At 40.0% G+C, this 26,696-nt stretch overlaps 1 protein-coding gene across 4 annotated transcripts in view; it reads right to left on the bottom strand.

Moving 5' to 3' along the window:
* Pde4b (phosphodiesterase 4B) overlaps positions 1–26,696 on the bottom strand; it is a 421,328-nt gene that overhangs the window by 37,419 nt on the left and 357,213 nt on the right. For 2 of the 4 annotated variants that reach the window (XM_076863761.1, XM_076863762.1), the window contains one exon: positions 4,009–4,121. In XM_076863761.1, coding sequence (XP_076719876.1) covers positions 4,009–4,121 — 113 coding nt within the window. Of the gene's footprint in view, positions 1–4,008; positions 4,122–4,742; positions 4,859–25,112; positions 25,172–26,696 lie in introns of those variants that run through there. The other 2 variants (XM_076863763.2, XM_076863764.1) reach the window with 2 other exon arrangements.

Genomic DNA, 26,696 nt, shown 5'->3' on the forward strand with positions numbered 1-26,696 from the left:
CCCCATCCTCCTGTCAGTCATCACAAGATACCTTCCTGGGGGTTGTTCTGGGTTGGTCCTTCCTCAGCCACTGTTGTTGCAACCCTGTACTTTTCTGACTGTCTGTCAGGAAGGAGACAGGAAATTCTAGTCACCCTCACAGCAGCTGCGCCATTCCCCCTATCCTCTTCCAATGACGTTGGTTGGCTTTGGCGACAGGAGGTCAGGAACTGAGCCATAGTGAAGGTCAGAAAGACAGGTCACTGTTTATGCCGTTGTTGGGCTAGGGATCCTGCTGAGGGCTGTTTGCTTTCTTCCTTTCTATACTGTTTCTCTTTCCGTTCCTCTTTTTATGCTGCACAACCAAAGCATCCTGTTTTCAAAACATGAGACTGTTTTGCCACTGAGGAACTTTTGCTCTGAGGCATTTTGCTGAAGTGTAAGACAATTCTAATTCAGGAGGTGATGAACATTGAAATACAAAATTTAATGAACACATCTAAGAAGGCAATCTGTTTAAGCAGAACAGCTCTAACCTATCTAATTAAACTTGAGCGGCAGGCAGAAGATTCACTAGACATCCCCTCCATCATGAAAAACAGTGTCACTGCCTTGTAAACTCCTGCTGACCATATTCCATCTTCTTGTTTTTTTTTTTTTTTTTTTTTTTGAGAAGATGACCTATATGCAATATTAATGCACCTGGCTACAACTTTCTCTAAACTTTTGAAGTTCCTTTTGACCTGTGACTAGCATTAAGGGATCAAGAAAACTTAGGTGAAAGAGAAGACTATGGTCTTGCAAGTCACATAATTAGTTCCTTATCTAACTCCCTAGGTTCTGAAGTACACTTGGGAAAGGCAATTGTAATCTCTGAGTCACTCACTCTTCTTTAGACTCTAAAAGGGTTAAAGAAAACAAATAAACAAGCAAAAGGACAACCCTACCCAGATGAGACAAATATGCCAGACTGTTTGCCTCTCCCACTATAAACAGTTGACTCTCCACCATATGCATGTCGACCAGCACGTATGTCATTTGCACATGCCCCTTCTGTAATGCCTCTGGCTCTCCTATCTGCACCCTAAAGTTCAGACATCACAAACAAAACTCAGTGCTCACTTAGCTGAATCAAAAGTAGGGACACAGATCCTTAGGTGAATCAGAAGTAGGGGCACAGATTCTTTTTTGCAAAAATGTAGTGGGTGCTATTAATAAGTGATCATCTACTGATTTTTTTCTACTGGTCAGGCTTCTTATGACATGTTTTATTTCAATCTACACAGCAACCTTCCTGAGGGAGGTACACCACTTTTATCCCCATTTTACAGATGAGAAAATCGAGTCTTAGAGCAGTTAAGTAATTCAGTCTCAGTCAAACTGATTACTAAATGGTACAGACAGGATTAGAACCACAATTTTTCAATTCCAAAGCCTGTACTTTTTATAGTCTTCTTCTCTAAAATGAATTCACACTTACTTCCAGTTCTGTAACTCAGATTTGCTGTGGTTCCTTTGTTCAGTGAAAGGAAATGACAAATGTCCAGATAAGCTACAGCTACTCGGTAATATCGTGATAGTGAGGATGATATTTTTAAATGGCAATTTGGATGAAGATCTCAATAATTCTGACAAAATTTAAAGTTGAATGTGGAATATTATTTTTTATCATAGACAATTCAGTCCCCCCTGCCACCCAGTATAAATCTAGTTTTTTTGGGGGGGGGATGGCCACAAAAACATTCTCATTGTTTTGTTATCATATGTGTTGTGGTTTACATTATACTTGAGCTTTACCCCATATAACTAACGGAATAATTCAGACTAAGAATAGCTAAATGAAAAGAGACTTTTTAGCTAAATAAAAAGATATTTTATCAAAAATTAAAATTGACTTCACCTTTTGGGTGGACTTTGTTTATCTGCTGGATAATTGCTTTGCTCTACAAACTTGCTCTAGAACTTGAAAATTGATGAAGGACATGGGTCTACTTGAGCTGTGTCATTATTGAGCTTTAGCCCTTTCTTTGGGGTTAGCTCTATTCAACTTTCATTGTTTCCTGCACAGGATACCATAAAGGAGGACTAGAAGCCTGGGGGGTTAGAATTCTCACCAGGACCTACACAGCCCCTGGTCTTAAACCTTATAAAATAATATGCTGAAGATGAAATTATTTTAATTAATTTGAAAGACAGACAATGTCTAATGTCAGCATTCCAGGTACTATTGTTAAAATGCTACAATACATCAACACTCAAGTTGAACAATAATGACACTCTAGTTTCTCTGTGAGCATTCTTTTTCTCCTTCTGGAATTAGTCACCTGCTTTATCTTGGTGACTCCAGAAGTTCATCATATCCTCTAAGATGAAACATGCTGAGAAAAATCACCCCCAAATATTGGATCTACATGTTGTACAGGTTTCAAGTATCATGAAATACAGAGACAAGAGTATTTGCTAATGCTTCTAAATAGTCTAAGCATGCATGAAAGTCCTTCTATGTAGTGTGATTTGGAGAAGTTACATAGGTTAGCTCCCTCCTGGGGAAGCAGTTGGTTAGGTTTTTATACCAGCCGGAAAGTCCCAGAACTTAGCACTCAACTGAGAGTTTCGAAGTCAGTAAATGATATTTAAACCTCAAGGGTGCCCTTTTGTTTTTCCCGCCTGCCAAATTGAACTCTGAATTACAATTTCAGAAAGAGACTTATTTTGCCCTTTTATCAACCAAAAAACAAATAACAGTTCCAGAGTAAGAAAAGCTGTCCCTCACCTCACACCTCCTTTTCTCCTTCAGGACCTCCTAAGGCTGCACTGCTTCCTCTGCTCAGATGTTTTGAGCAGGAGCCAGCCAGCCTCAATCCAAAGATGATTCTTTAACCCCGGGGGGAAAAGGGAGGAGGGACGCACATTCACCAGGGCACCTCAGGCTGGCAGGTGTGGAACAGAACCTCTTCCCAATCTCAGAAATGTAAGTCAATAACAGAATGCCTCAGGCTAGAATGATTGGGAACTCTAAACAGTGCTCTTGTGAGGGAACAGGGACAAGGCCTTCCATTAAAGTGAGATATATCACATATATGCACATGTGAGAGTGTATGTGTATATGTGTGTGTGTGTGTGTGTGTGTGTGTGTGTGTGTATATATATATATATATATATATATATATATATATATATATATATATATGAAGTGAGAGAGAGAGCCAGAGTGCGCCAGCATTCTCCAAGAGGGAAAAAATACAAACAACAAGCAACAACTCTCACTATATAACCTACATAAATTAGCACCCTAAGTCCAGGTGTTAATTAAACAAATGATATAATGATAGAAAATTAAAGCTTTTCAAAACTACGTTTTGTCTGTAGTTGGTAAATAAATCCATTTTTTGGCAGTATAGGTAGACCTTAATTTCAAAGGATTCCACTTTGAAGATCAGCAAACTTTAAAAAACTCTCTGTCTTTGACAACAAGGTATATTGTTACTTTTTTTTATCTTAGGTCACGTCAGCATCACAAAAGAAACATTAGAATGTCTCCCACTGTCTTAGAAGGAATTTACCAAACTTAAGGACAAATCATTCTGTCCCATCTATGTAAGGAGGTTGAATTAATTAATTAATTAATTAATTAATTTCATATATATATATATAAATTTCTTTTTTCACCTTACTGCAGTGCAGCCCTGTGGACTCTGATTCAGATTTAAATTTTCTGATGATTGTAAAATTTTTAAAAAGGAAGCATTGTCATTTGTATACTAGCTTGGAAGATATATCCTTCGCCTTTAACATCTTCTAAATGGCATCAATTAGAGAAGCTTGGTTTCTGGTAATAAAGCTACACTTTTGCTATATAGCACAGAGACATAAAGCGTGGCCCTTTGGAACAGTCTCCTGAGAGCTCAGCAGTCTTAACAGTCGCTTGTGCGGTCTGCTACATGCTGCTGCAGACCCAGGCTCAGGGAGCCAGAGCTCCGGCGGGGAGCAGGTCATACTTTAATGTAGAAGACGGTGGTGGTCACTTACCTTGTTAGAAGCCATCTCACTGACAGAGCGGTAGGTCTGTATGGTCTCTAGCTGGTCTAAGCACCAGTCTAGTTCCTCCAGGGTTTCCATTGCTAATTTTTGATAAGATTCTTCTGCAAACAAACACACAGACATGTAGTTAGGCTGGAGCGGCTGCAGGCTGTCCATAGCAGAGTCAACGCTGCCACTGCTGATCGCCGCGCTGCTGAAGGTGCCCCCTTGCTCCTTCATTATTTGCTTGCGGACTCCTTCCTTCCAGCTCTCTCCACCAGGAGAACAAATCACCGTGGTGCTCTGCCCCAGATGGCTGGTGCCAAGTTCTCAACCCCTGCCTCTCCGCCCCCCCCTCAGCTCCCGCCTGGATGAGGTGTCAGTGATCTACCAAGAAACTTCCTCTAAGGAAGAAGGCGGGGGAACAGTCTCTTACACGCTCATCTGCATACATGTGCCCTAAAACTAAAGGCAGAAGAAGGGAAGACTTTTCTCAGGCTCTCTCTGCCTTAGTCATTCCGGGGCTCTTTAGGGTATGTGAGGTCATTTCTGAGTGTTTGCAGTCAGAGAGGAGAAATGAGGAAAGCTTTTCCTCATTTTGCTTTTCTTCTAAATGGAACCGACATTGGAAAGCTGGGGGAGAACCCTTTGACCACCACGTTCAAAGGCTGCTGCTACGTCGTCGTCATTCATTCTGGGAATGTGTTGGTGTTGGAATAACTGTGGATTCAGCAAACACTGACCTGCACAAATAAAGGGGCGTTCGCGGCTCCTTTCTCTTCCCTGAATCTCACCTTTAACTAAAGGCGAAGTGAGGTCTCCCTGATAAGACTCCAGTCTAGGAGAAACAGTCTGGAGTTTTTACGTGAACACGTTTATTGGCCTGGGAGCCCTGCAGCTCTTGTTATACTAAACAAAGTAAAACTTCCCTCCTGCAAGTGCCAGGGTCACAGGGAAATTCTGAACCGGACTTTCAGGTGGAGCCAGATGTGAGCGCTGTAGATTTTCATTTTAATTAAAGCTGGGGGCTCTGATTTGTTGTCATAGGAAGCTACAATTTCTGGGAATATTTCTAAGTGCTTCATACAAAAAATACTGTTTTCAAGATCATTTTTGCTGGACAATTAAAACTCTTCTACTTATTCACCGCATGTCATTCCATATCCAAAGATTTGTGGGTCTGAACAAATACTTCAGGTTATTGACTTAAGAAACCTATGTTAATAAACACTAAATTAATTTTATAATCCTAGATGAATTAATGAAGCTACAGGCAGTTATAAAAAGCAGTCGGACTTTCCCACTTCTTGAACATTTTTGAGGGAAGTGACATCCATTCACCCTGCTGAGCTTTCTGGAATGCACACAATAGGCACTAATAAAATAAGAAATTTATTTTGGAGTCCTAATATAACATTCATGTCCGATTTAGAGCACATTTCTTATACAATTATACAGAAATCCTAGTGAGACCACATAGCTTTTTATTTTTATATGAATAATTTTGTGTGTGTGGCACTCCAGTACTTGAGACAGAAAGGGAGTAAACAGAAGTGTAATTCCAAGTGAATGGAATCAATTGGCCACAGATGCACATTTCAAAGAATCCTTTCTTTGTTTATTCCCCTAATACTGGTACACTTCAGGATAAAGAGGGGTTAAAATTCAATATCCTGTATGTCATACTTGAAAAGCCACAAAACCACCAGACGTAACTTCCTCCATTTTTTCACACTCCTCAAAAATGTGTAGACAAGAATTGAGGTGTTTTTAATAAAACGTATTTAATGGCTTTCTTCGTCTCTTTTGCAATACTGCCTCATCATGAAGATTTTCCTCACTCTACAGTGTGTCCCCAAACACCCCCTTGCCTCCTGGGTTTACTTCCAGAAGGGCACTTCTTCCAACGAACCTTACCCAAAGGTAAAGAGCCTTCCCGATCCCATTCCCTCTAACAAAATAAAAAGTAACCATCTCCCAATGCCTTGGGCTTTACTGTCTTGTATGCAAAACAACTGTAAGATGATATAGCATGGTTCTCCTTCATGAAGAGGAAAAAGGAGAAATCATTCTACTCTAACCACATAGAAAACATAGTAAGTATACCAGCAGAAGCTCTGAAAACAGAGAAGCACTCTTCAAAGACATAATGATTAGGTATACCAGCATACCAGCAGCTCATTTGTGGCCATGACAGCATAAGCGCATAAGTACTGTGCTTCCAGACTTGGTCCAAAATGAGGTGTGGGACTGGCTGATAGATGCCAAAGAATTTTGCACCATGGCCCTCTATTCTTCAGGTCAACCACAATATTTTTTCAGCAAAAAATTATTATATTTTGAAGTTATGTAGTTAGACTTGTCACTTTCCAAAGTCTTAATCCACAGTTAAGACTGCCTTATCATTTATCATGGCTGCTAACTAAGGTAGGGGGCACAGGCATAAGATCAGGCTGTGGCTGTGGCTCAGTGGTAAAGCACGCATTTGGCATGTGTGAAGCACTGGGTTCGATTCTCAGCACCACATAAAAATAAAATAAAGGTATTATGTCCACCTACAACTAAAAAAAATACATATTTTTAAAAAACAGACTATGTATGAAATAGGAGGCCTGAAATGTCTTCTTGGACACAACCAAAGAAAGTGACCATTGCAGCTTAGGGCTGGCCTCCATGCTGCAGCTTTGCAACTCTGGCACCACACCAGTGTTTGGTCCCCTAGACACCCAGGAAATACTTGGAGAAATGGAAACCAAAGTGCCTGCCTAAGCAGCCTGCCAAGCCTTGGGTATCTGGAGGCAGAACAGCACTTATGCAATTACTACACAAAAAGCACCAGCTTTGAAGTAACAATCAGAAATATTGACTTTCTCTTCTACCAGTTATTGTATGATACTACATCTCAACTTCCTACATCTATAAAATACGAAAAAAGAATTATTTATCCCATGAAGTTATAAAGGGATTAAATGAGATAAAATATATAAAGTGCTTAGGAGAGTAGCCAGTTCTTATTAGGTGATCGATACATACAAGTAATTATTACTGATACTCAAAAAAACTCAAAGGCCTAGCACTGAGAGTGAAGAAGAATAGGAAGAGGAATTGGAAGGAAGATAGCAGAGCTGCATATTCAACAAGGGATATGACAGTAAGAACTGCAGCATCATTTGCAGGGCTCAATGTGCAACTGAAAGTGCAGGGACCCTTGTTCCAAAAGCAGGAAAAAGTGCTGTTAGAGATACTAGTGATGATGTTTCTTCCTTTCTTCTGTCATGTTGAGGTTCTCTCTACCCTCAAACTTCCAATTTTAAAATACTTTTACACTGGCTGAAAAGTTAAAAAGATAATATAGAAGGTTTTCCACATACTCTACATCCTGGTTTATCCATTGTTGACGTCTAACATGATATGCTCGTCACAATCAATGAATGGTTTCATGAGTTTTACTTAATATCATATTGTTTCAGGCATTGGCATACCATGAGATGAGTACAGACATTCCCAGGAGACCAAAGGCTTTGCCTCTTACAACTTAGGGCATACATACATACAGCTTACCAACTACTGGGTGCCTCTCTTGCCAGTTGCCAGACTGCTATGCCCCAGCAAGAGGTGGGCCCTCCATAGCAGAATAATCCTGAAGATAATATGTGTATCCCTATGAGTACCCCAAATCTTTTCTGGGATGTGCTAGATACCTGAATCAGAGGTAAGCAAAAGGCTTATTCCCACCGAGACATGGTCTCTGTTTACCACATTACAGCCTTACCAGCCCAGGGCAGGAACAACTACAGCCATACCCACACTTTATACTTTGCAAGGCACATGTGACCAAATCAGATCCTCCCTGTACTTGCACCCAAAAACCTGGTGGGGATGGAGAGAAGCAGTGATCATGCATGGAGGCAGGAGGAAGGAGGCTGGAAGACTCTTGGGGTGCCAGGGATCAAAGGAAGAGGATGGTAGAAACCTAAGACTGGGTATGTAGCTTAGTGGTAGAGTGCTTGCTTAACATTAACAAGGCCCTGGGTTTGACCCTTATCACTGAAAACAAAACAAAATAAAATAATAACTAGGTGAACCAGCCCAGAGAAGACAGGAAGGTGGCAGGATGTTAGACAGTGTATGAGTCAAGTGTGTGCCATTGGCACACGCTCCATTGTCTCATCTGATTTCACTTACAAAACACAAGTACAAAAATAAATTATGAGTTTCAAGATGGCAAACGTGGAGTCCTTCTGAGCCTGGGGTCCTGCGCAACCACACAGGTTGTATGCCCATGGGGATGGCTCTGTGCTTATCTTACTTAAGATGGTCCAAGAAAAAACAAGCTTAACTCTGTTGAAGTAAGTCTCAAAAGAGTAGCAGTAGCTAATGTAACCATGTATGGTCATTCAATCAACTCTGGTTTCAAATATTTTCAGAGGGAAGGAGCAAGGATAACAACTACCTTCCTTTTCTCCTTTTTTTTTTTTTTTTCTTTTCTCTTTCTTTCACTCCAACAAGAGTGGCAAAGGAAGAATTTCTTCCTTTTGCAGGCCTGGTAGGTATTGTTTTTGATCCCGAGAAAGAGGAAAAGAAAATGGATGAATAATTATAATTACTATCAATCTGGTAATAATACATGGCATTCAAATAGCTCTTTTCTTTAAGGAACTCCAGACACACTATTCATTAATCCTTGCAACACCTCTGTGCGTTAGACATGGAAGAGGTATGATTATCTCTGATTTAACTTAAGGCACAAGCTAAGAGGTCAGAGGTTAAATTGTTAAGAGAAAATAGTCCCTCCAGATTTCCAGCCAGACTGTGTCTTGGTCTATGAAATAGAGGTTTCACTTCAGCACTGAAAAGCACAGGTATTATTGAAAATGCTGCATTTAAAGTTGCATGTCATCTTTTGAGTCTTTTCTAGCTAAAGTTGCATAATTGCTTTCCTAAATGTTGTCAGCTCTTGAGTCTCCTCTTCCCTTTTCTGATCCACTTCATGCAGCCCTCAGGAAAGGGAGGCTGTGCAATATTTACTTGGAAGACCAGGTGTAGTTCTCATCTTGCATCTTGCTTCAGTGGGCAGCCTCAGGAAAATTACCTAAGTAATTTATTTACTTCTAAACTGAGGTGGGAAAACTATTCTAGTCTCATGGTGAAGGCAGAGTCATAGGAGAATAGATATAAAAACATGATAATTTTAAAATTATAGTACACCTCTTGCAAATATCACATTTATTGTTACAGATGGGATACAAGTATACTGTAAAAATTTTTAAAAATTACAAAGAAGACAACTTTTAACATGATAAAAATCTCACATTTTTAATGAGAGATCACCACAGTTAATCCCTTGGTGTGTATCCATTCATGTATATATGCATGTATATGTGGGTGTGTACATACATATGACAAATAGAGTCACAACTATGCAGATGGTTGAGCAGAATAATCTTTTTTCATTCAATGTCTTTACTTTTTTTCTGTTTTAATAGTTTTTCAATTCAATGACTATTTGATTCATAGTCCAGTTTCTCCAGTTATTTCTTGAGAATTCAGTACCAATGTGTGTGGGTGTTATAAGAATGGAGTTGGGAAGAAGGGCATATCCAGAGAAGGGTGACATTAGGAAAGGTAATTGGAAACCTCTGCCTGGCCACGGATAGTTAGCTATTCGTTGTTAGAAAACATGGGAAGAGATTTTTAGCACTTATGAAGTCAATGGCTGAGCTGGTAACAGACCTCAAGTGCCCTAGAAGCTGGTCTTCGATCTGTGCAGCCAAGTGTGATCTCATTATCCAACTGATCTCATGAAAAAGTAGGGACAGAGGCTCTCTAACATTTAACATTGAAACTCTTCATGTCATCACTTTCTTTTTTTAAAATGTTTATTTGTTCTTCAGTGGATATCATTCTTAATACAGAAAAGTATACTGAGGTCCAGAAAAGCCAATGCCCAAATACACGTGATTAGTAGGTAAAACCTTCACAGTGTACTACAAATATAAATTTGCTACAAATTCCACCTATATGTATTTTTTAATATAGCTCAGAATAAATCAGAAATCTGTCATTTTCCTCCACATAGAAAAGAAATGCAAATCACCATTGTTTATCAGCTTCACATCATTGAACTTTCTTCTTGTTACAGAGGGTGGTTTCTACTTACAAGGTTATGTTAGTGGTTAAATCAATCAGAACTGCCACATGCATCTCCTAAGCATAAATGAATGCTGTCTTCTAAGTATAAGTGTGGAACAAAAGAAACCAAATGTTAAAAAATACATGAAAAAAAGTACGGTTCAATTAGTTAAAGTTCCAAAGATGCAAAAACGAATCTACAATGTTAGAAGTCAACATAGTGGTTATCTTGGGGTAGGGATTAGTGACTTCTAAACTTATGATTTGGGAGCTTTTCTCTGTCTTTCAGCTTTTCTGAGCAAGCTTTAAGATAAAAAAAAAAAAAAAAAAAAAAAAACAAGAGTAGGATTTGCAAAAACACGTTTCCTTTGGTTAAGTTGTAGCCATGGTTATTTGAAACAAAATTTTAAGTCTCACAGAGCTGAGTTATAACAACAAAAACATGTTGGTTTTGAGATGACATAGACTGGGTTGCTCCTACTAATCCAAAATTCAGTAGATTACTTTAGAGTCTTACAGCTGTTTATAAATCCTGACCGTGCCACTTGCTAGAAGTGTGATCTTAGACGAGTTAGGTAGCCTGTTGTATCTCCACCTCTTCACCTGGGAAACAGGAAGAGGCCTAAACCAGCTGTGAGAATTGAATGAGTCATCATATACTAAGCATTTGGTGCAATGTCTGACACACGTCAGGAACTTTTTGCTCCCTTCTCACCCCTTCGTCTCTGGTCCTGGGTCACTTTCTTGAGGGTAGATGGATGTATGTGATACTAAATCAGGTGGAGTTTAGCTTTGACCTGAGAGAAGGGAGCCGGTGTAAGGTTGACCAGGGAATCCTAAAATGTCCCTCCCACTGCATAACTTCATAACCTCCTTTAATTAGAAATTCTTGGTTTACACCAAACTCTGACACACCTGAGCAGTGGTTCATTAAACATGGAGAATTGTACAAAAAGCTGTTCACTTATTCATTTGTTCCACAAAATACATAGGGCATCTCTTATGTGTCAAGCCTGTCGCTGGGTGGGGTGCTGGGTCACAACATGGGATAAGATGCCTCAGGAATGGTAGCGTCCACTGCACTGAGTGATCATACTGGAAACACCTTTACCATTCTCCAAATTATCAGTCTAAGAAGATAGGTTCCTTCTTTACTCTTCAAATCATCGCCAGTGAGAAGTGTGTGTTTGTTCAATTCTTCACATTTGGTATATGACTCTAAATTTGTGCAATAGCTTCTAGCCCTGTAGATGTCCTTAGTCTATTCCTCCATAAACTCTGGGTGCTTTGGAATTAACATGCTTATTTCATTTTCCCCATAGTACAAAAAATTAAATCCTTTTTTATATGTAAAAAAAAAAAAAAAAAGTAAAATAGTTTCATACCTATGAAGGTCAGTCTCTCATCCAAAGGGGTTAGGTTGAGACTATTGGCCCATGTATTTGATGGTCTTAGTTATGGTTTTTCCCTTATTGTTACCAATATATTTCTTCATCATAAATTTTGATGTTCAAAGCTATATATATTTTTGATGAGTATGTAGTAAATGCAACACACTTGTGTGAGAGCTCAACATTTCAAACTCAAGTGAAACATTCTTTGAACAAATCACAGTAACTGAAATATAAACTGCACAATTCAATTCTTCCAAAGGCAAAGTTTGGGAGCCCTATGTGGCCTTTCTTTAGACAGGATTTTGTTAATGTGTTTTTATGAATATGGAACTTCGCAACTGTATGTGACAGGGATTTCACTCTGGGTGGATTCACTGAAGAAGAGGTCCACAGCCCTCAAGGGAAATCACAGGGAAAAGTAGGTCATTTTGATGCTGTTCTCTTTAGCAAACTCCTCTAAGACAGCAAGCTTAAAAATCTCCAATCACAACCAGCTTTTGTATATATAACTTGACAGTGTGCCAGACACTTTCACTTGCATATCTCATTTTTCCTTGAAAAAGAAACCCCTGGAGATAGAAATTACTATGATGATGACATGCATTTTCCATTATGCACATGAGAAAAGTGGGGCTTGAACATGTTTAACCATTTGCTCAAACTTATTAGAGGAGAGAAAAAAAAAGGGGGAGGTTTGGGGAGAAGAAGGGAGAAGGAAGGGAGAGGGAAGGAAAGAAGGAGAGAGATAATTGAAATCAAATTGTATGATCTAAATTCTGTGATTTTTTTTTTTTTTTTTTTTGCTAAGCCACGGGGCCTGTTACAAATAGGCCAAGGTTTTAGACAAGGCAAAATGATATCTTTGATGTGGCTGCCTCATGGTGCACTCTCTTTTGCTCTTCCTCCCATTCTTTGAGTGTCTACCTTACCAGAACCTGCTCTCCAAAAAGACCGGACTTTGGCATTGACTGACTTACGAGACTCTGTGCTCATCCAGTTAAAACATGTACCACCAATGTGAAAGGGACTTTCACCACCAATGCTCAAGGAACTTAATAATCCATCTGGGCTGGTATTGATGACCAATGGCACACGGAAGTGATCAGAGATGGAGGAAAGTTGCTGTCCAGTTGCTTTTATAAAAAATTAGGCATATTTAGGGAAGATTTATGAAGATTATAGAGTAGGGGTTAAAAGCTTGGTCTCTAGAGTTAGATTGCTTAGGTTCATATTCTAGTACTGTCACTTGCTGTTATTTATTGAACCTTAACCTTGGGAAAGTTACTTATGCTATTTAACCCATTTAATGAGAATAATAATAATAATAGTATCTATTTACATGTGACAGCATTAAAAAGTGGGGCCTTCAGTAGATCATGAGGATAGACCCCTCATGAATGGGAAAAACAACCTTATTCAAGGATTGAGGGACCTTGCCAGGTCTTTTGTCTATTCCTCTGTATAAGGATGCATCCTTTGTCTCCTCTACAGGTTGAAGCAGCAAGGTGCCATCATGAAGCCGAGAGCAACCCTCATCAGACACAGAACCTGCTGGCACCTTGATATTATATACTTCCAGTCTCCAGAACTCTGAGAAATAAACTTCTGTTCTTTATAAATTACCCAGGCTCAGATATTTTGTTCTAGCAACAGGAACAAATTAAAATCGACTGCTTTTTTAATTCCAGTAGCCTGTACAGAAGATGGAGATGCGTAGAAACAGGTAGTGGCAGTGGAGATGGCAGTGCATGCACTTGAGACATTTGTGACTCACAACCATTGACCTCAAGGGTGGTGGTGCTTGACTATTGACCAAAATTCACAGTGGCTGCAGCTATTCAGGTCTAGAAATGGGAATTTTATCAGTGCCCTTTGAGTTCACTCAGCTCAAACTAGCCCAACTCATAAGAATTTAAAGAAATCAGAGGCCAATGCATTCACACTGAGAAAGAACAATCATCTACAAAGAGCTTTCCATGTCTCCTGGTTATCTCATGCTTTTCTACATGGGAGACCAAATTATAATCATAAGGATACTTGGTAGGTGTAAAATCCGAGAGGAGTCAGTTGGATGGTTTAGAGGGCTCCTTTCTCAAGCCTGATAGACTCAGCTCTGTGACTGCAGCGTGAGAGCTGTTTCTATTCAATCATTTCCATCTGCCCAAAGTGCTTCTTCTGGGCTTTTTTTTTTTTTTTTTTCACCTGGCTAACTCTTACTTACCTTTTAAGACTCAGCCTAGAGTATCTTTTCTATACCATTTCCTAAATGTTCTGAGGTTGAATTAAACTTCCTTACTCTAAGCTCTCACAATACCACCTGAAATCTGCTATTTTCTGTTTTTGGCTGGTGCACTGGGGATTGAACTCAGGGGCACCCAACCACTGAGCCACATCCCCAGCCCTATTTTGTATTTTATATAGAGACAGAGTCTCACTGAGTTGCTTAGCACCTCACTTTTGCTGAGGCTGGCTTTGAACTGTGATTCTCCTGCCTCAGCCTCCTCAGCCACTGGGATTACAGGCATGTGCCATGGTGCCTGGCTGAAATCTGCTATTTTAGACTGATCATATTTTGTAACTGTTTCTATTTATCTCCCCTATCTATCCTTCTCAAGATCAGGCTTGTCCTTCATGCAGCTCCTACCTAGTTGTGGCTCAAAAATATTGCTTGTCCTATTGACTTGCCTAACATATTAAAAGATGGGATTCCCATTCCCAAAAGGAAAGGGAACTACTACTGAATGGGATTAAAGAATGCTATCATAATTCTTATTTCTTATCCTTTTTGCCAGTACCCAAACAAAACACCTTCTTTTTTGCTGATTTATTCAATGCTACCACAATTAATGAGCTCTATATTTCTCTGCAATCTTGATTGGATTTCTAGGGTGGCTAGTTTTTAAATGGGGAAAATTCTGCCTCTGTGGGACTGCTGCATAATCATTTGCAGATTTTGTCATTTAACTTTCCCTAAATAGCCCAATTCAGGAAATTTTGTGCAGGTTTCTCTGCACCACATGTTACTAGAATTCCAAGTGGATTTTTCAGTTGTCATAAGAAAGAAAATACAAGCAAAGTTCACAGGCAGCAAAGCTAGAACTTCAGAACACGGGGAAAGGGAATTCAGGAGAGATTTGGAGGCTGATGAAGAATGAGTGGAATTTCAAGAGATGGAAAACTTGAAGTAAGAAAAATGAAGTTAGAAATATGTCACACCATTCAGTCCTGTTTGAGGCGGACAGATACGCCAGTCCTATTTAGTTAGAGTATTTGGTTTGAGTAGAGTGGGATTAACTTGTAAAAGTAACGTGGTCAGAGGCAGGACTTGGAGAACTTTTTATGCTAAACTAGGGAATCTGACTTGACTTGGCAGGCACTGGGGAGTCATCTAAAACTGCTCAACAGGAGAATGACATGCACAGAGTGCTTTATAAATCTCTTAATACCATTTTATATTTATCTAATGTTTTGCAGGTATAGATCACTTTCGTATGTGTCATTTCTTTTAATCCTCATCATAGCCTGTGAGAACGCTATTATTGTCTCTATGTTATAAAGGAAAAAAAATGAAACTCAGAGAGTTTAAGCATCTCATGCCAACTCCTATAACCAGTAAATGCAGAATAAAGAGCCTTTAATCCAGTTTTGCTGATTCTAGATTCAGTGCCCTTCCTATATGCAATATAGCCTATAAGAAACTGAATTATTTATTTGATGACAGTAAGCTACAAGAGTCTAAAATGTGGTAGAGAATAAGCATGTGGTAAATTATTAATATCAGACAGTAGTATTTGTGGGAAAAGTTAGGAGTTTAAGAACAATGAAGTTTCAAATTAAGGTTCTGTCAGAGGGAATGCAAAGGTTATTTATATCTCAATTTTAACTTTATTTTAGAAGGAAAATTGTCAAAGGTGTCTCAAAAAGGTGGCAAGTAGAAGCAAATGTGTTTGCTGTTAGGTGTAATTGTGGTGGGTGGGGAAGAAGAGAGGAGAAGTTCTCCAATTTCCTGAAACATTGTCTGCTTAATCTCTTTCATCTGCCTATAGGAAAGTACTATCTACCCAGTACTATCTTAGGTGATGTCTCAGATCACATGGGGCTTGGGGTGGGTCACCCTCTGAGAGAAGCATTGCATTTGATAGTGCAAGTGTTACAAAAAAAAAGCAGAAAACCTGTTGCTTGCAGTCTTTTCCAATTAACAAAGAAATTTCATTTTTTTTTCCTATAACAAAGCCATTAAATGTATTTTTGTTTTTACAAATGAGATCATTGAGGCTCATCAAGGTGAAGGGACTTACTTTAGAAACTGGAATTCCCACATTGTCCAATGTTGCTACTAACCACATGTACCTATTGAGCACTTCAAATGTCACTAGTCTGATGTGAGATGCATTGAAATATAACATATAATATTTCAAAGACATTGTATAAAAAATGCTGTAAAAATGCTCAATAGATGTTACTTCATGATTTTAGATAAAATAAATTAAGTAAAATACATTGTTAAAATAGTTATGCTTTTTTTATGTGCTTTCTAGAAAATTTGAAATGGTCTATGGGGCTTGTGCTATATTTTTATTGTTTATTTTACTGGGTCTTGTTATTCCCAGTTGTGAGACTATAGCTGGGACTTGAATACTCCAAGGCCTGCATTCATTCCATCATAAATGCTTGCTTTAAAAGAGGTGATAATAGCAACAAGAATCATAGCTAATATTTATTGAGTACTAGTCAGTGTTTCTAAGCACTTCACATCCATTAACTATTAATCTTTATCATAAATTAATGACTTGAATATTTGTTTCCATACAATAGATAATATTATTTTATAGATGGAGAAACAAAGAAATTGAATATCTTTCCCAGGGTCACAGACTTGGTGGAGCCTGAATTCAGATTTAGGAGGTCTGCCTTCAGTACTATTAAGATTGCTTTAGTGGCTTTCTCTTTTGGTTAAGTCCCAAAGAAATGTTTGGATTGGTACAACTTTATTTTTTACCTACTGTAAATGAGGCAATGCTTGAGAGACTTTGTATATTATCTCATTTAATCTCTGTAATAACCTCAGTAAGTAGTTGAGTCTCAGAGAGGTTACACAATCTGCCCAAAGTTACACCACTAAGTACATGCTAAAACTCAATTTCTAATCCAGCCGGAATCCAAAGTTGATACTTATCACTACTCCAGTCTTTAAAAGAGCTGCATCTGAAGCTCCTGGGGGCGATTCCCAGGTTAAACCCCAGGTGTGTGGAGCAGTCTCCCCAGAGTGGCTTCTGGGAAGTGTTCTTTTTAGAATTGCTGCAGGAGATCTCCATCCCCAGCCTGATGTGATAACCATCCTATTTGATTTTCAAACTCTTTTTCTAGAAGTCCCACCTCCTCATTCTGGTCTGGGAGCTGATGAACATTTTTTTTTTTTTAAACAAAGAAAAAGAAAAGAAAATTAGAATATTTCTTTCAGGCAGTCTTCAATAGGGCTGACCATTCACCTCCGACAAAATCCCTGCTGCTCTCAAATCTCACCATCTGCCCTAAAATGTGGTAGGCAGTGGTCTAATTAAGCAGAGATAATCATAGAATCCAGAGAGAAAACAGTCTCTCCCAAACAACCACCACAACAAATCAAAAACAAAAACAAAACAAAACCCCAAAACCCAACTCTCTTAGCAAACTTCTCAGCACTTGCAGCCGGTCTAAGGTGTGAAAGGTGGGACTTTCAGAGGTACAGTCATGGTGGGTTCCAGGAAGGAACACATTAGCAGGAGACTCACAGTCTCTTGAGGTGATTTACGGGTTCTGGGTGATTCAATAAGAACCACTGGATGTGAATAAAGACTCAGAATCAACAAAGCCAGGCGACTTTCAGGTGTGGGTTTTAAGTGTGTGCGTGTTGGGGAGGGTTAACAGTATGCTTTTTTGCAGCCTCTGTGGGTAGACAGACAGTTGCTTTGTACAAGAGATTCAGAACTTCCAACGAAATATAAAATTAGGCTGGGGTTTCATGGCAACCCAACTCTACACAGTAGCAAACAAGAATTGTTTGAGAATCAGAGAAAGAAGCCAACCCTGTGTATGTCACAGCTCTGCTTTCCTTTGGCCAGTTTCTCCTAATTTAGCAGTACTTCCGTCCCTGCCCTAATTTCCCTTGGTTCCTAAACGACGTCACTTAACTGAACACAGCTCCAGACTTTAGAAAAACAAAATTTTGTATTTCAGCAGAGGTTTTCTTGGCATTTCTCCCTTGGAAGAATTTTACTTAATTCTGATTTTCCCTTTTTACTCTTGAAAGATCATAGCTATCAATTGTGCTCGCTTTCCTCCTGTTTCTTCCTTTCCTCTGCACTGTCTACTGGAGAATAATGCAGGGTCTGTTTAAATGTGATTAAAGATTTCAGTGTTTGGTTCAAACCAATATTTACCAGTGAAATGCTGCCAATGTAAATGTGCAAGCAAGGTAGAAAATATTGGTTTAAATCAATCTCCCCGCCGGACACACGCATACCCACAAGCACTGTGGATGTTTGACATGTCACTTCTGATATCCTGGACTCTTTTTGCCAGCTTCATGCATGTAGCAGCTGGACACGGATTCAGAACAATCTTAAAAATAATATAATCTAGATAATAAACTCCTAGAGGAATTGTTCTAAAATTGTTTTATTACTAGTAACGTGGTTGTTATTGCTATTTAATTATTTTTTGTTCTGGTGATTCCTCTGGCATTTATCACACGAAGTCATGTTATCTGGTTGAAAAGGTTCCCCTGGAGTAGGAAAATTTGAGTTATTTGACATAGTAGTAAACACGGGAATGCTAAGTCTTTAAAAAATAGATTATACTACAAATCTTATTGCAGAAATATAGAATAGACATTTAGAGATTAAGTCAGTCTTGCTGAGTGATTGCTTTAATTTAGCAAAGTTTGATTGAATTGAATTTATTCACTGATTGAATTTATTGAATGAATGAATTATGGTTACACTTTGAATGAATTTCAAATAGTTGTAGTTTGGATTAGAAATTAGTGTTCTGAAACTGAATCGTCTAGCCAACTAGCAGACAGAAAGCCCCAGCTGGCACCTGGCAGCTCAGTCTCAGGAAGGAGCCCAGAAGGGTGGAGAGAAAGTGAGATTTACGAGGGAGGTGAAGGCTCGGAGCCCAACCCTCAGCAAAAACTTTGAATTGCACAGTTTCCATACTTTACTTCCATTTAGGTGGGAAGGTTGGTCTGAGCCGAGGAAGAGGGAATGGCTCATCTATAAGAAAGGCCACTGAAGTTGCTAATGGCAGCCCTGAACAGTACCTGGTAAACAGCAGGAACTTAGTAAATGCTTGCCTCAAGAAGAGGGGAAATGAAATGCCTTAATCTAATGTAATTTATGTGGCTAGGTGTGGAATTTTCCAGCTCAAACTTAGGGGCAGGAATAATGTCGATGTCTCCTAGTGATAAAATCCCCTTTGTTACTTTCCCTAACTGCAGATGCACCAAAGACTGAAGCACCATGGGATGAATGGACAAGAAGGACAACATTCACCATCACAACCATCATAAGACATCCAGTCTGAGCAAAATATCTCTAATCTTCAAACAACGCAGTGAGGGAGATTTATTATCATCAGTTTATTCACAGGACAGAAGAGGTGAAAAGGAAATGGCAAATGGGTCAGGAAAGGTGGTCTGGGTGGCTGGACTTAATAGCAGATCACAATTGGGGATAGAAAGAGCCAAAGTCCCAAAGAAACACTGTCTTTATTATGGTTTAGATAGGAGGTGTCCCCTGCAAAAGTTCATGTGTAAAAACAGTGCAAGAATGTTCAGGGGTGAAATAATTAGATTATGAGAGTTCACTGATATGGATTAACTGGGTGGTTACTATACAGGTAGGGTGTGGCTGGAGGAAGTAGGTCACTGGGGGTGTGCCTTTGGGGTTTATATTTTGTGCCTGATGAGTAGACCTCTCTCTGCTTCCTGATTTCCACGTCCTGGTTTCTCTTTTCCTGTCCCACACCCTCCTGCCATGTCTTCTGCCTTACCTGGGGCCAAAAACCTATGGTCACCTGACCATGGACCGAACCTCTGAAACCATGAGTCAAAACTTTTCCTCCTCTAAATTGTTCTTGTCAGTTGTCTTGCTCATAGCAATGAAAAACTGATTAAGACAGTCCTCAAGAGGTGTCTGGTCAGCGTGGGGTACAGGAATGTGCAGATGCAGAATGATGTGTCTGAATGAATGAAAACAACAAAGGCAAACTGTAGATTGCAGGGTGGATTATCAAAGAATGACCGGCAGCAGCAGAGATGTACTTGTGCTTTGAACAGAGCAGGCACTTCCTATATATTTGTAGAAGTAAACTGAGTTAAATTAATAAGAAGCCAGGTAAAAAGGTAATCAGGGGAGGAAGGGCAGGGGACCCCAAGGAAAGGAAAAGCAGAGAGGGGCCGTCTGACTAAATAAAAGAGTGTTGAAGAAAAACAGAAAGGGCCAGATTATGCAGGGAGCAGAGGAGCCTAGATTTACTGCAGGAATAGAAAGTTCCAGAACAGGGGAGAGTCATGAGGAAAGAGGGAATGTGGGACAGTCAGGCTGATGGGAGTCTGTTAGGATGGTTCTCCTTGGGAAGTAGCTAAAGTTAGGAACACTGGGATGACCCTACTGCAGGGGTCCTTACTGAAAACAATGCAGGCTAGAACAGGTGGTGACAATAGAACGGAAGAGAAAAGGTAAGTTCTAAGCAATATTTGGAAGGAAAAACATGTAATCATTAAAGATGGGATAGAGGGGATCAGGGAAGGGAAGGTGTTCAAAGTTGTCCCCAAGGTTTCTAGCCACAAGAGCAGAACCACTGATAGATGTAAGGGACCTGAGCTGGTGGGGGTTCATTTGTACTGCACTGAGTTTGGCCTGATTCCCCTGTGGTTCCGAGAACTTAGAGTGGATCTTTAGCCAGTGGACAGAGACTCAGGCATGGATTGCTACAAAGGAGCATCATGCTCCCTCCAAAAGGCCCCGGGAGCTGCCTTCTAACCAGTTCCTGGAAAATTGTCAATAACAAATACTTACAAGATCACCCCCTGCCCCCTCCCCATCCAAACCAGGTGATCTCAGCAAGTCCTTGCTTTCCTACTCCCTGTCCTACGTGTCATCACTCCCCAGCTGTCCTACTATAAAAGCAAAGCTATGAGTGATGACGTCTTGGGTGATTTCCAGCTCTTTAGGGCACAAGCTAAAGCAGGAGATTTCTCTCCTCAGCGTCTGAAAGGTACTGGAAAATCCTCCCAGATGGAAAAGACCACTGAAGCTATTAGGGCCCTTAGAGACTGACCATATTTTACCCAGCTCCTTGGTTGGAGCTAGGTGTTAAGACTTAGGCTGGGAGAAAGGAAGTGACATCTGCAAGAAAATACAGCCTTTCTCCAAGGAGCAGAAGAAATCAGCTTCCCCAGCTATGCAGGGGGATATCAAAAAGGGTAAAAGTAACAGTCACTGCCATTGGGACACTTATATTCCAGAAAGACTGTTCAAGAATAGTACTAATTACTGCTCCTTGGGTGGGGGTGTTTTGGGAAGAATTCTTAGAGGAAGTTATGCTTTGGCAGGGCTTTAAAGGATGAATAAAAGCTTGCCTGCCAAGAGGTAGAGAGAAAAGATGAATGTATTCCAGGCAGGAGGAACAGCATCTATCAAAGTAAAGGGATTTGACATTCTACGGTGCTTGGAGTTGTTGCAAGGGTTGAATAGTTTCCTGGTAACTGGAGATCAAGAAGGAACAGTTGGAAAGTCAGTCAGGATCCTGATAGAACTTAAATTGGGAGTGGGTGTGGAGGTTGAAGAAAAAAAAAAAAACATAAAGAAGACACCCCCAAGGTGCCTGAGTGATGTTCCAAGGTGTTACAATCACAACCAGATAAGTGTATATGCAGTATCACAGAGAAGTTAGTACTGTTTTCTAAAGGGCTAGATAGTAGTATTTTAGTCTTACGGGTTATATGGTTTCTGTTGCAAATATTGTACTCTGCCATTTTAGTATGATTAAAAACTACAGACAGCACATAAGCAAATGTGTGTGGCTGTATTCTAGTGAAACCTTATTTGCATAGACAGGTGGCTAGTATATGGGCCATAGTTTGCCAATTCTGCTGTACAGCCTTTGAGATCCTGAAGCCACTTTCTGTATACAGAATAATGGCCTTTCAAAGATGCTTACCTCCTCATCCCTGCAACCTGTGAACATGCTTTGCTATATGGCAAAGTCAAATTAAGGTAGCAGATAGACTTAAGGTCATTACTGGGCTAACCTTAAAATAAACAAGGAGATTATTTGGGATTAGACCAGTGGGCCCAGTGTAATCAGCAGATCTTTACATGTGGAATAAGGAACCAGAGAAGTCAGTCACAGGGATGGGATGTGAAGATTTGACTTGCTGGCTTTGAAGATGGAAGCGGGGCCAGGAGCCCCGGACCATGCATACCTTCTCAGAGCCAGAAAAGGCAAGAATGTGGATTTTCCCCTTCAAGTCTCCAGAAAGGAATGCTGCCTTGCCAACACCTTGATTTATGCGGTTACAAGCCACTATGTTTGTGTAATTTGTTACTGCAGCAATAGAAAGCTAATACACCACCCAGGTGAGCTAAACCTTCTAAATATTCTGGAGCAACCCAAGACCCCAGAGTTAAGAAAGCAGGTTGGACATCCACTGAAATACCTCATTTAGATGCAAAAAGTAGGCTAAAGGCATCTGGATGGGGATGCTGGGAAATGAGGCAATACTTTCAGGGAGTGTTTAGAGTAAGGAGCTGTTTTTACAACTGAAAAGGCTTTATGGGTCCCTGATGTAGTATAAGAGGCATTGAAATGACATTCTCTTTATTTGTGTTTCTCTAGGGCTTCTTAGACCTACAGGCTTGCAGATTTATATCTAAGGAAGGAGAACCTCTGGGCATGAGGGTAAAGATGAAAGTCTCAGAACTGTCTCTGTGCGCGCTACTCAGAGTGGGGAAGTGGGTTGTCAGAAATCAGCCCTGACTTTCTATTCCGCTGGCATTAGGCCACCCTCTGCCCTCCTGCTGTGCCACTGTACCATTTACGTCATGGGGAATACAGTTTTCTGCTTTAAAATGTGTGTTATGAGGGAAATGAGAATATGATACTGATGACATTTGACAAAGGGGCCAGCAGACAGGCTTGAACTGGCTTGGCATACGCATGCTGTTACAGGGTCACTTCAGAGACTGCTGCTGCTGGGCACCCACTGAAGAAGTCGACTGAGGTCAAAGGCCCCTGCCCAGAAGTTCTCTCAAGCTACCTGCCATGGCTGTAGGCAGAGGCTGTGGGCTGTGACCTCCCATCCGCACTGCAAACATCTTGAAAGCAAAGACCTCACAGCACATAGCCAAGGACCTTCTGTATGCATGAGCAGTCATAGCAGTGACTAATTAATTATTAGGTAAGACAAAAGAGACAACGAGGGCAGATCTTCTCACAGTGATGATTCTTGCAAATTTCTAAAGTTAATGTCAGTTTACAAAACACTCTCTTATACATAATCTCAAATTATCCTTATAATAGTGCTGTAAAGCAAGTAATAGCAGAACCATTTTGCTAATAAAGAGAATGCGTTTTGCAGACATTGAGTCACTGGCTAAAATTCTACAGTCAGTAACTGGAAAAACTTGGGCTTGACCCCAGACCATCTTAGGATGGAGCTCAGCTGTATCCCACAACTGTTCCACCCTTCTTTCCTTCCTTCTCTCTCTCCATCTCCATTGAAACATGGAGTACCTACTGGGAACCAGACAACACCATTCTAAGTCCTGTGGACACAAACCCAACCAACGTGAGGTTCTAAATTTGAAGGATATAAAAGTTGAACAGGGGAGACAGACAAATCAATGTGCCAATTGTGACACATCCTACTAAAGATATTTATTGTGTACTCACTATATGCCAAGTTCTATGCTGAGAACCTTCACACTATTCATACCATATGAGGAAGTCTTGTGTTCCCCACTTTACAGAGAAGGAAATGTTTAGAGCCCTTACATACCTATTATCAGCAAGTATCCTCATTCTCTCTTGGCTCAGATCTCATTCTCTTAGCCACCATACTGTAGTAGCTCAACAAAAACATTAGTGTATAGCTGTATATCCAGGCAGGGCAAGGAGATAGTAAGGGGAAGATGGATTGACTGTCCAGGGCAATTCGGTTTCCCAGCCAGGGCCCTGACACACCTTTAATCCCAGGAATTCTGGAAGTTAAATCAGGAGGAGGATGGCAACTTCCAGGCCATCTGGAGAAATTTAACGAGATCCTCAGCAACTTGGTGAGACCCTATCTCAAAAAATAAAAATGACTGGGGAGATGGAGTATATAGCTCAGTGATAAGATGCTCCTGGATTCAATCCCTAGTCCCATTAAAAAAAGAAAACAACAACAAAAAAGGAAGATCTCCCTAGAATGTAAGGCATTTGCCAATACTGCAGCATGAAGAAATGAGCCAGTTATTTAAAGGTGGTCTTTGAAGTTGGTCTCTGCTCTAAAAATTGAATATGAGAAGAGGGTATCCTAGAAATTTCATGCCACACATTTTTTTTTTTTTTTTTGAATGGCTATTGTTGGTAAACATTGTCTAGGGATTCTAAGAGGAATATCATTCAAGCTCAGCTCTTGAGGAGGAGCAATCCTACATTTGCACTGAGAGGGTGGGCCCCTTCCTGAGGGTGATTTGTTGGAGAAGAGAGACTCTGACCTGGGAGTTGGGAGAAGTGGGTACTAATCCCAGTTCACCTTAGACAAGCCCCTTAGCCTGCAGGAGCTCTGACTCTTCGGCTGTGAAATGTGGGTGTTAGGCTAGATGATGTCTAGAGGTCTCTCAGTGCTACTGTTCCTTTATTTTAAGACTTGTCGAGGAAACATAGGAAGGAAGAAGGTGTATTTGGGAGGGTGCTGTGGAGAGAGGACAGTAGCTCATCTCATCAGAAGCCATCTCACCTGAGCACACTCTGGCACCTGAACCCTGAAGGTGCCCAGCCACCACAGGGTGTGGACTGCTAGGGTCCAGGGCCTGACCTCTGTCATTAGTCTGGAAGGGTTCCCATAAATAATATTACAGCCAAACAGAGAACCTGACAGGTACCCCAGGAAGTTAATAAACATTAACACATCAGCAACATTAAATGGCTGCTTGAAGCTATGATACTGTTATTATTATTATTAACATTATAGTATTATGGTAACTGACACTATTTATTAGAATAATTCTATATACCAGGTGCTGTGCCAGGAGGAGTGCTTTACTTAAAATTACCTGTTCCTCTTGGCGAATCTAAGAAGTGTTATTACCTCCATTCTAGAAATAAATTTATGTCTCAGGAAATTAAATAACTCATCTGAAGTCAAGACCATTGCTAAGTAGTAGAGCCAGTATTCTCATCCTGTCGGATGGTCCAAAGCATTTTTCTTCCTCACCTTGCTAAACTTTACTGCAATCTGTGGTTCTTTCCATCTGGGTTTTCACCCTTTACGCTGACACACAATGAGAAACAGAAAGAACATACAGCCAGTTAAGAGTAATACCATATTCTTACCTCACAATCTGCAAGGTGCTTTCTCAAGCTATATCATCTGATTCTCACAGCAACTCAGAGAACTGGATGCAGCATTATCTTTATTTTATAGAAGAAACGGAGCCTTAAGGGAGATTGAGTAACTTGGAGGTTTTAAAATCCATTTGCTACACTAATCACGTACTTGCTTAAATTTCTGACCACTCGGGGACATGGTTTTTCAGAACATTATGTCTTGTGTCTTAAAGTGTATCCAGTTATTTATATTTGTATTGCAGAGTGGTTAACAGAGGGCCTTCCCGGACAGATATTACTGAACAGCAGCTGGTGTTTCCTTAAATCTTCTTCCGGGACTACGTGGACATCATTCCCAAACAACTGAGAATAGTTTGGTGCATCCTAAAGTTCCAAACCCTTGTATAATGATAGTTTTCTTCCTTCAACGTCAGTACATTGAACTCTTTACTGAGTTGACAATGTCTATGTAAACTATATTCAATTTTGTACCTACTTTTCTTATTATAAGGCTGTATATAATGCTATAGAGTAAATTATGCAGAACTTCTTTAGAAAGTTTCTATTATGGTAAATGCAATTTTAATAAATCTCCATATGTATTAGAAATGTATCTGTCAGGTCTCCTCCCACTTTTAAGCCAAAGAAAGCACATAGAAAAGAAATGTACATAGGTTTTTGCTTATCTGCCTCATATAATTGGATTCTCCTTCATTACAGGAAGTGGTGATTATTTGCAAGATTAAGTTCATGGTTAAGTTCAATCAGAACAACTGCTCCATGCAACAACAGGGAGGAATAACTCTTGCAAGACAAAAAAAAATAATAATACATACACTCACAAAAAAAATTATGAAAAAAGTATGATTCAATTTACTTAAAGTTTCAAAGAAACTAAAACCAATCTGACGTTAGAAGTCAAGACCGTGGTTACCTTGGGGGTTTGGTAACCAGGAAGGACATGAGACTGGTAATGATCTGTCTCTGTCTCTGGGTACTGGTTACAATAGTGTGCTCATCTTATAAAAGTGTGCTGACATCTACACTTGTGATTTGTGTACAACTGTTTGAATACAGGTTGAGTATGTCCTTCAAAAGTTCATGCATTGAGAACTTGGTTCTCAGTATGGCAATATCGGGAGATAATTTGATATCTTTAAGAGGTGGGGTTTAGTGGGAACTAACTAGGTCATTAAGAGTAGAGCCCTCAGAAGGAATTAATGTAGTTCTCAGAGGATCCTGGTTAGTTCTCTCAAGAGGATTGTTACAAAAAAGCACATCTGGCCCCTCCCAGTCTCTCTGGCTTACTGTCATATAATCCCTTCCACCATAATAACATCTGCTGTGATATAATGTATGAAGAGGGGCCTTTGCCTGAGCTGTTACAATGCTGTTTGTTTGGACTTTCCACCTCCAAAACTGAGAAAAATAAACTTCTTTTCTTCATTCATTAACCAGCTGCAGGAATTTTGTTATAACAGAGAACAGAATAATATAATGTCATACTTCAACAAAAAGTTTCTGGAAAAAAAAAAAAAATTAAGAACTCTCTGAATCCCGGACCTTCCCTTACATCTGTAACTGGCATTT

This window comes from Callospermophilus lateralis, chromosome 7, assembly GCF_048772815.1.
Source record: "Callospermophilus lateralis isolate mCalLat2 chromosome 7, mCalLat2.hap1, whole genome shotgun sequence".
In the NCBI taxonomy this organism is placed as follows: Eukaryota; Metazoa; Chordata; class Mammalia; order Rodentia; family Sciuridae; genus Callospermophilus; species Callospermophilus lateralis.